This window comes from Palaemon carinicauda, chromosome 37 (genome assembly GCF_036898095.1).
Source record: "Palaemon carinicauda isolate YSFRI2023 chromosome 37, ASM3689809v2, whole genome shotgun sequence".
Classification (NCBI taxonomy): domain Eukaryota; kingdom Metazoa; phylum Arthropoda; class Malacostraca; order Decapoda; family Palaemonidae; genus Palaemon; species Palaemon carinicauda.
In genome coordinates, this window is record NC_090761.1 from 6,044,810 (window position 1) to 6,054,822 (window position 10,013).

Genomic DNA, 10,013 nt, shown 5'->3' on the forward strand with positions numbered 1-10,013 from the left:
GTGACTTTAATGTTTCTTATGGTAGGAAGCGAGAGAGATGGAGGTCTCTCTCTTTTTCGATCAAAAGGTTGTGAGCTGTCAGGCTTTCGCAACTTACCCACTACAGGTTCACCAGGTAAATTGGTTTCAAGTGGAACCTCCATCAGATCAGGCAAGGACACGGCCTGAGAGAGGTTTGTACTATTGTTTACAATGGGAGTAGATGGTTTTTGTAATACCTTTCAGATCATTAAGTATGTTTTGATATTCCTACAATTTTTGGATATATATTTTCAATGGGACTTTCAAACTCTTTAACTACTTTCATATGTTTCTTTATCTTAGAAGTGGGAATATAATTTTCGTCCGTGTGCTTTGGCAAGTTTTTCTTTAGAACCATTGAGAAAGGTTGCCCTTGTCTTATCTGTTTTTCAAAAGCTCTTTTATGAGCCTCTCTAAAAGTAACCCTTTCCATGGTCCTGATGGCCTGAATTCCTTATAAAAAAAAAAAACTTAACACAGCTTTTAGATGTAGCTGGGTGTGCTTCCCGACAATGTATGCAATTTGGATTTTCTATGCATACTCCATGACTATTTTTTCCATAGTTGGCACAAACAGCTGGCTTATTATTTAGTTTCTCTTTGCATTTCTGGCTTAAATGGCCATATATTTGGCAATGATAGCCAGCTTTAATAACATTTGGTAATCTGCATTGATCAAATGTTATAATCAAAGTAGCAACTCTCTTTCTCATTCTGACTACTTTTACAACTCCTTGACTCCTCAGTTCATCCTCAATTTCTTTTTTCTCTATGTCCAGCAATTCTGGAGCATATATCACACCTCTACTCTGGTTGAAAGTGGGGTGCGAAGCGCATTTGATACTATGACCATCTAATGTTGTGAGTGTTTTCAATCTTTTGCCTTGTATTGGGGATAGTGTCTCTATCAAGAGACTTTCATTTCCCTGGGGAAGAATTTTTGACTGCCCTCCACATATAGCAACTATTTCTCTCTTAGCTTTAAAAACATTTACACGTTCATGTCTTCCATTTTCAAATTCCAAAATAAAAAATTTCTCATAATTCACTACTTTATAGTGACCCACTTCTACTTTTCTATATTTTTTTTTACTGTCATAATTTCTCACTCTCTCTCTCCCTCTCTTCTTCTCTAGTGTTTTCTTATCATTCTTCATATGACGTGAATAAAGTTCTAATGTTACGATATTAGAACACGAGTTGGAGCTGTCTGTACCGAGGTCGATGTTTGTATTTTCCAGGTCGTCAATAGAGGGGTTGGTTTTTTTGTAAAAGGCAAGCCAGGTTATCCACCTCTTATCGGAGGATGTCAGTCCTCCTATCCCATGTGGCCCAACACGAGAAGAGGCTTCAGCGTGGATCAGTCCTCTATTAGAGAGGGGCTGCTTCTTAACATGGGTGTACACTGGTCAGTGTGGGTGGTTAGCCCCTCCCACCGGCGATTCCAATGCCTGCCGTCACCCATTACCCGCAAATATGGGTGACTTAAAACTGGATCACTGGAGCCCGACTCTTAACAGACTTGGTCTGCACCCAATGGGAATGGGGTCTGCCAGAGGGTGATGGTGTCTAATTTGGTACAGGTTGAGATGGAATGCTGTCCATCCCACACAGTGCCAAATCCAAAGAAGCACCCAAAGTATAATCAAACAAGCTAAAGTCGTCAACAAGTTTAAGCCCAAAAGGAAGAGATGAGAGAATAAAAGAAATAACCAAATGGAAAAGATAAAGTGCTGACTGATTTAGTTGGATCAACAGTTGGGCGCCGAGGTCCAGTGGGAAAGTAGCTCCCACTGTTCATTAGAGCCCAGCTGCTAATCCCTAAGCCCACCATCCTCATCAAGGCTTCAGCATCTGGGGGGTTGCTTACCAGAATGCATGAAATATCATACGAGGAGAGATAATGAGAACGGAGACTGCAATGGAAGATAAAATATCATTCGAGGGAGAAAAGATTAAGGGTAGAATCATTCAAGTATTTATGAACTATGATCTCTAATACAGGGTCTTCAGAATTAGAGTTTAGTGTGAGATTGAAAAAAAAGCAAATCAGACATTGGATAGGGTAGGTAAAATTTGGAAATCAAATCGCCTGAAATTACATATAACAATCAGACTATATATTAGTTTAGTGAGATCCATTTTACTGTGAGGACATGATCCTGGTATGACGATGAAACAATCTCCTATAGATTTAGTAGATTTGAGAACAAAGCCCCCAGAAGGATATTGGGAGCTAAATGGAAGGACAGGAATAGAAATGAAACTATAAGAGATTACTTGAGTGCTATACGTGGATGAGATCTTGATGAGGGGTAAATGGAGATGGTTTGGGCATGCTCTTCGCACTCCCCAAAGAGAGATTAGTTCACCAAACGTTCAGCTGGGCTCCACAATGGACTAGAAGAGTTGGAAGACCCAGGTCTACATGGCTGAGGACTATGAAGCGCCAAGTAGGAGATAATGAATGGAGAAGTATTGAATTAAAAGCTCAAAGATAGAGACGAATGGCGAAATCTAACCGGAGGCCCTTTGCATCAATAGGAGTAGATGATGATGATGATGATGATGATGATGATGATGATATATATATATATATATATATATATATATATATATATATATATATATATATATATATATATATATATATATACATATATATATATATATATATATATATATATATATATATATATACATATATATATATATATATATGTATATATATATATATTGGCAGTACTTAGTGGGTTTGATATTAATGCCTCAGCAAAGCTATTTGATTTATTTAATAGTCTCTTGGCATGTGCCACACTCATATGTTGTAAATTGGATTTATCGAGGGCAGCCTTGATGGCCCTATGATGTCTTTCAACTATTCCATTTCCTCCTGGTCGATAAGCAGCCCGATACACCCTAACAATGTTCCAACGAGACAACATATCTCCTAAAAACTGCGACCTAACCGCTGTACTATTATCCAGTAATAGTTCATCAACTGGCCCTCTTTCCAAAAAGATGCTATTCAACTCGGCAGATATTTCTTGAGCATCTTCTCTCTTTAACTGCCTCCATATTGCAAAACGACCTGGACCACAATCCACCACTGATAAATAGGGTACCAGTCTGTAACGAGTAACATCAGTAGCTAAGCGCTGCCAGTTTCTTTCAACACTTAATTCACCTCCTTCGTGCATCACAGGCGCAGGATCAATGGACTGACAACGATCACAACACTGAACTACCTTCTTCACACATTCTCTGGAAACTTGAGGTTCCAACTTTTTGGCTAAATATAGTGTTCTGTCAATTCCCATATGGTGTTTATTATGCAACTCTGTTATATCAACTACAGCACCTGCACAGAGATGTGTATGTTCAACTTCACTTCTCACCAACCAATTCTTCTTGACTCTTGTCAAAATATCAGCTTTATTCCTCTCTGAAGGCACCATCTGAACCATGATATTTAAAAGAAACTCTGTAATCAATTCCTTCAATGTACCAAAACATCTTTTAATTGTCATCTCAGCACCTTCTTTTGTGTATAGACACGCTTCTCAGCATTTACTATATATTTCAACCATGCCCCACAGTTACAGAGTCAGTTCTCACCTCTATCGACTCTAAACCCCATCTAATGGCTAAATTTACTTCTTTCAAAACATCTTCTAGTTTGGCAATATTGATGTGGTTGAATTCGTCCTTTTTTTCTAAATCAACCAGAATCCTCAGCAATCTCGCCATTTATCTCCAAAACTACACCCATAGCAATTTTGCTGGCATCACACCACACAACACCATGCTTTACACTCGGGACACACCAGTTTCCTCTCACAGGATCATCTAACTTTACTCTCTCAATTACTTCTTTAATCATCATGATGGACTGCTCACCAACAGGATCCTCCCAACGTGCTCCTGAGGCTCTTCTTTCAATGTAGCTACATGCAACTCTTAACCATCCAGCTATGGGATAATGACCTACTAATATAACACAAACTGAAAACAATTCCCTCCTTGTAAGCATATCTGCAACTTCAGGCACCTTATTACCTCTCTGAAATATCAACTCTCCTCCAACTCTTTGCAGTTGCAATTCTAAAGCAACATCTCCATTGAGTGACTCAGGGAACTTTGTTATCAACCCAAAGGTATTCAAATGTCTAATTACCTCATCAGCAGAAGCTATCAAATTCATTCGCAAGAATGTCATATATTTATGAACTGGTTGCTCTCTCTATTCTTTCATCCTTACTTAGTACAGTCTTTAGTACTAGACATAATCAGTGGTGCAAAGTTCAACCTGAATCCCAATCTTGTAAGGCAAAAAGTCTGTCCGTTATAGTTCACTAGTTGATATGTCCACAATTTTTCGTCTACGCTCAACTGTAGGTAGGTCGACTTCAAATCCATAACATAAACATGCTCACCTGTCTGTCGCCATTTCCATAGTGTCTCACTGCATACATCAGTCACATCATCACCAGTGTGACACTTGACAGTCACATTAAGTTCCCGAAAATCAAGCACTGGTCTCGCCTTATTCTTTGTAGTCTGTTCCACTGCCCTTAGAGGACTAATACCAACTTGAATCTTTTCTTTCCATGAAGCAATACCTTCGGCAATCCACCGGTCCACTTCCTTCTCAAATTCTTCCTTCTTCCAACCATAAAGCTTTTTATCATAACAACTTACTTTATTTTTCAGTGTAACAGGTTCATTATTTTCGCTATACCACCGGACTGTCCATTTCTGTTCATCAAACCTAGCATGAAAGTCTGGATCTTCAATTACAACTGCTGAACTACTGTCATCACTCTCACCAAAGAGTCTATGCTTAATTTCTTGACCAATACAACTGAAGCAACACCAAAAACACAAAAACATACCTTTCCTTGGGTCAATGTGACACCTCCCAATTGGTCAATAATATGAACTCCTAACACCACATCAACGCCATTAACCAGTTGATTCGACACTACAGCCCTCACTGTCACACATTTACCGTTCACTCCTAGCTCCACACAATCTGCAACTCTACACGTAATATGACCCCAACAAAAGCACTGATATACACTTCTTTACAGTGAGGCACAAATTTGGAATCTACCACAGATGTAGAACAGCCTGTATCTACAAGACCCTTTGTAATCTCATTACCAATCTAAACATCAATAATAGGCAATGTATCAAGATGCACCCTTTAATCATCAAAAGGGCAGCTACAGACATAGTAGTCACCCCTTAATCGTTTTCCGCAATCTGTTCTTGACAACTGGCCATATGACCAATTTTGTTACACCTAAAACACCTCACCTGTGTCTCTTTACAGTCTTTTATCATATGAGGGCCACCACATCGGAAACACTGACCCTTAAACTGGGAAGGCCTAACCCTATTCTCAGGTTTTGCACCACCTCCTTCTCCACCCTTTCTGACAGTTACAGCTACCACACCACCTTGATGTTTAGATGACAAAATCCTAGCATGACTAATCAATTCACTCATTGCCATTGTCATCACATTTGGCAATTGCTGTAAAGCAAGACTAATATTATTTGGAAAACCATTAACAAACGTTGGTTTCACCACATTTTCTAAACCAACCTTATCAAACTTAGCTAAACCGGCCAGCCTCCTAATGTCATTAGTATACTCATCAACTGGTTCTCCCGTTCACTTCAATCGAACAAGTTTTCCAAAAGCAAAGAATGGATTATTAGAAAACGCTACTTTCAGTTTTTCTTGATTTATGGCTGCACATTCTTGGTCTTCATCACTCATCTCCAAATAAAGTGCTAGAATATCACCCTTCAGATACAAAGGAATAAAACTGGCTAACTCTACTATTTTCTGTAGCTTAGCCACTAAGGTCACCTTCTTCAACCATGGCACAACGTCTCCTTTGCCGGTGAATGGCTTAATCATGTCCATTGTAATCTTAGATGCCATACTTTCTTGGGATAGGCCTAGCTACCTTGTAGTAAAACCTCACCTTACCAGCTCCCTTTGATGTAGTAATGGAAACCCTTTGAGCCACAAGCCACCAACCAATGAGGAAAATAGCAGGAAAGGTCCCGCGCCACGAATTCACAGCCTCAGAGCCCCAGGGCAATCACCCTACCTGAACAACAGCTACCTGACAACTCCTAAAGGTGTAAACGATCTGTCTCCCTCGTCACTATGGCATTGTTTTTCCGACAACTCCTACACGTGTAAACAATCTAACTACCTCATAACTGTGGCCGTGTTTACGAAGGTGAATTACAAAAAAAATCCTAAATAACTTTAATCCCACAACACTAGATCAGCGTCTTTTTCCAACCAATCGGCAGGCCTATATACCCCCAAATCCTTAAGTACCTTATCGCAGAGAGCAGCCATAACATTAAAGTTATTAATTTAGCTTCATCATGACTACTATAAGATATCCATGAATCCTATTTTTCATCTTAAAGTTTCATTCTTATTTCTTTTATACATTCATAGCACTCAAATGCTTAATATATATTATCATGATTTGTGTCTATTGAAATTGGGGTAACATGAAGGATTCGAAGTTTCCCCGTGTTACCCAAATTACTCTATTTTAGAATATCAGTAGAATGGTCCTTTCCAGTTCCGATGTCAACAGAATTTTCCCTAATCAAATTAGCAGAGGTCGTCAACAGTGCCGGGGGGAGTCAGCATATCCATGGGATGGGGAGTCAGTGTTTGAAGGATCCATAGTTAAGGATGGGATTATTTTTTTTTTTTTTTTTTTTTTTTTTTATTGGTTGTTTGGTTGGTTTACCTTCTTGAGAATATTAAGAAAGTATCCTACGTTGGAAAGGAAATTTGCATTTACCACTATCGTTACAATGAGAGTACACTTCTCAAATGGTCCACTCCATACCCTACCCGAAGGATAGCACCAAAACAGGTAGCCTATAAGAGCACAGGTGTATGCAAAACCCACCTGTTAGGACTGAGACCAAGGAAATATGGAATCATCCTCCCCATATCTGTAATGATGTGCTTCCGAGCAGAACCCTAGAGTCTCACCTCAAGGATTGGATCCCCTGGATTCCGATGACCCTACCCTTGAGAATGGTTCCGCCAAAAAGGTCCAAACCATCTTCGGGATGGCCGAGATCATCCAATACTCTCACATATAACTTTGAATGCAAATACCTCTCAATTATAATCCATTTTCCCATTCATCTAAGCAGGCAGTAATAACCAATGTGGAAATATCCACCATATCTAAATAAAATAAAAATAAATAAATGAATGAACAAATAAGATAGAACTTATATATATACTATATATAATATATATATATATATATATATATATATATATAAATATATATACATACATACAAACAAACACACACATATATATATGTTATATATGTAAATATGTTATATATATTATATTTATATATATATATATATAATATATATATATATATATATATATATATATATATATATAATATATATATATATATATATATATATATATATAATATATATATATATAAATTTAAAATAAATAATACTCATTGAGTTAGGGCAGCAAGACGAAAGAAAGTTTATAAAATTAGGAGAAGGCCGAAGTAATATTGAGAAGAAATAGGTGAAAAAGGGAGAAATTTAGATTCGAACTGGGGGAGCAATTTTCCCAAGTTCGAAAGCCCGTTACGATTCTTCAACAATATGAAAACACATGACTTCGTCAAGGCATTCTGCTGGCAGTTTAAATGCATTTTGTTAAGGGTCTCCTTGCTTTTTGAAACTATGAAACATTATAAATTAAATTAGGTTATAACACTTCTTTATCTAAAACAGAAAGTTTTACCGAAAATCTTACTCTTTATTATACGTTAGTACACACTCAAAATTGCTTTATTAACTACAATGAAGACGAAATTGAAATTATCATAATGTTCTCGATAAGAAACCTACTGTTCAGTAAGAAAGGGGTGCTATGGCAATAACACGTAAGAGACCAGGAGGGTGTATAGATTCAATTTTGCAAGCGACTACTCAGAAGATACAGAGTCCTTAATTATCAAACGTCTTCCGGTAGATTTCCATCAAGGGAAAACGAGCAGAAGCAACCAATCCGTAAAGAGTGTCTTATCCCCAGATGTCTCCCTTCTCTTACATTAATTTTGCATAATCTCTGCTAACATCATTCGCAAGAATTTACTCACCTAACTTATGATATTGCGACGGATGCAGAGAATTTCAAATGAATATTCGTTTTTGTGTGTACACGAGAAGATACAACCAACAGTTTCAATTAAGGAAAATTTAAAACTTATTCGAAGAAACCTTTAAGAACTGTTGTAGCTTGTCCCTTATTTCCCGATAGTAGCTAAACTAGACAGAGTTTTCAAGATAAAACGATTAAATTGCTCAAATACGACGAAAAAAAGAATACAATGAGGAGAGAGAGAGAGAGAGAGAGAGAGAGAGAGAGAGAGAGAGAGAGAGAGAGAGAGAGAGAGAGAGAGATGTTGACTAAATTTCAAGTTTTACAGGGTAGCAAAGATCACCATCTCGCGTCTTCCACATCAATGTCATCTTTCATAACTGAGCGCCATACATTCATTTACCACATCATTAGTCCATTCCATTCTGAATTAGAATGGAATATAACTCATATGAAAAAAAGCAGCATCAAAATAAATCAGATAATGAAAATAAGAAAAAAAATAGATCTTACGATTATATCATCACATACCTGCAGGCTTTTTCCAACAAGGCAAACATTCTACATCTTACAATCTTTCAGGAGGAAAATTATGCAAGAAACATTCACATTGCACCTGATTTCCCCTCGAGCGTTGAAGCATTAATAATGTATGATTAATGTCGTTCAGTGAATGCAGAAGCAATTAATAACCTTTCAAGATCATTATCGTCGTCTTGCTGCCAATTGACATCGCTGTCAGATTAATCAAGGGAAAAACGAAACTTTTATGGAAATTAAGACGAAAGCTACACAGCACGGGCCCGTTTGGGTGTCCCCGACAGATATTTAAAACGACAGGGAAGTTATGTCAATGCAATAGGTATGTATTATTATAAGAGATATAAAGGAATACTTGAAATGAATTAATATGCATATATATCACTATCATCATCAGCCATAACTAGAGTCTACTGCAGGTCAGTCCTCAGACATGTCCTTCTACTCACTTCTATTTATGTTCTATCTATGCCAGTCTACACTCGCAAAGTTTTTTAGTTCATCAATCCATCGTCTTCACTTCATTCCCTTGCAATCTCTAGGGACCCATTCTGTTATTCTTAGGCTTAGGCACCACCGAATCCGTCGCGTGCGTCCAACACGGCTAAGCAGCCTCGTGCGTGTATAAGCATGTCCGTCTTTTGCGGGTGTGGCCCAACCAGACAACGAGCGACGGTTACAAGACGGACAGTTCAGCACCACTAGTCGTTATGGAGGGGGCGTGGGAATTTTTGCTCTATGACTCATTGCTGTCAACAAAATTGGAAGTGTTTAAGAACAGGAAAATCTGGACTCATGGCATAAATTTAGAACGAGGAAAGAGTGGAGAATATGCAACACTCTTTCATAAGCTACGACAGCATCCACAGAAGTTTTTTTTTAAATTGTCGGATGTCGCCAAAAACCTTTGACATAATTCACGAGGGCATCATGTCTCTAATATCAAAATTTGAGACCAATATCAACGGAGGAGAGAATTGAGGTAACTCTGAGGTAAGGATCACTGATTTCTAAATTTGTAAGGTTGCACTTTATTTTATTCAATAAAAAAATCATATGTAAATTGTTTGTGAATTGAATACTATATAGAGAAACTTTTTAAACAAAGGTATTTACATACATGTATTCATTAGAATATGATAATGATAATAATAATAATAATAAAAACTACCTGAATTCTTTATCACAACCAAAAATCATCACTTTTGATATAGCTCAAAGTTGGGTAGGTGGTTCAATAG

General features: G+C 37.6%; 1 protein-coding gene across 1 annotated transcript; it reads right to left on the minus strand.

Moving 5' to 3' along the window:
• Positions 1–3,742: 3,742 nt before the first annotated feature.
• Positions 3,743–5,961, minus strand: LOC137628962 (uncharacterized). Its single transcript, XM_068360218.1, has 5 exons — positions 5,761–5,961; positions 5,344–5,562; positions 5,052–5,191; positions 4,458–4,885; positions 3,743–4,212 (listed from the first exon to the last, which is right to left on the minus strand). The coding sequence occupies exons 1-5, from the start codon at positions 5,959–5,961 to the stop codon at positions 3,743–3,745; spliced, it is 1,458 nt and encodes a 485-aa protein (XP_068216319.1).
• Positions 5,962–10,013: the final 4,052 nt, after the last annotated feature.

Coding starts and splice junctions, on each gene's coding strand:
- LOC137628962 (XM_068360218.1), bottom strand. CDS start 5,961: ATGGACATGATTAAGCCATTCACCGGCAAAGGAGACGTTGTGCCATGG. Junction 5,563..5,760: donor TAAATCAAGAAAAACTGAAA/GTAGCGTTTTCT, acceptor CTTGCTTTACAG/CAATTGCCAAATGTGATGAC. Junction 4,213..4,457: donor ATGGAAATGGCGACAGACAG/GTGAGCATGTTT, acceptor TGAATTTGATAG/CTTCTGCTGATGAGGTAATT.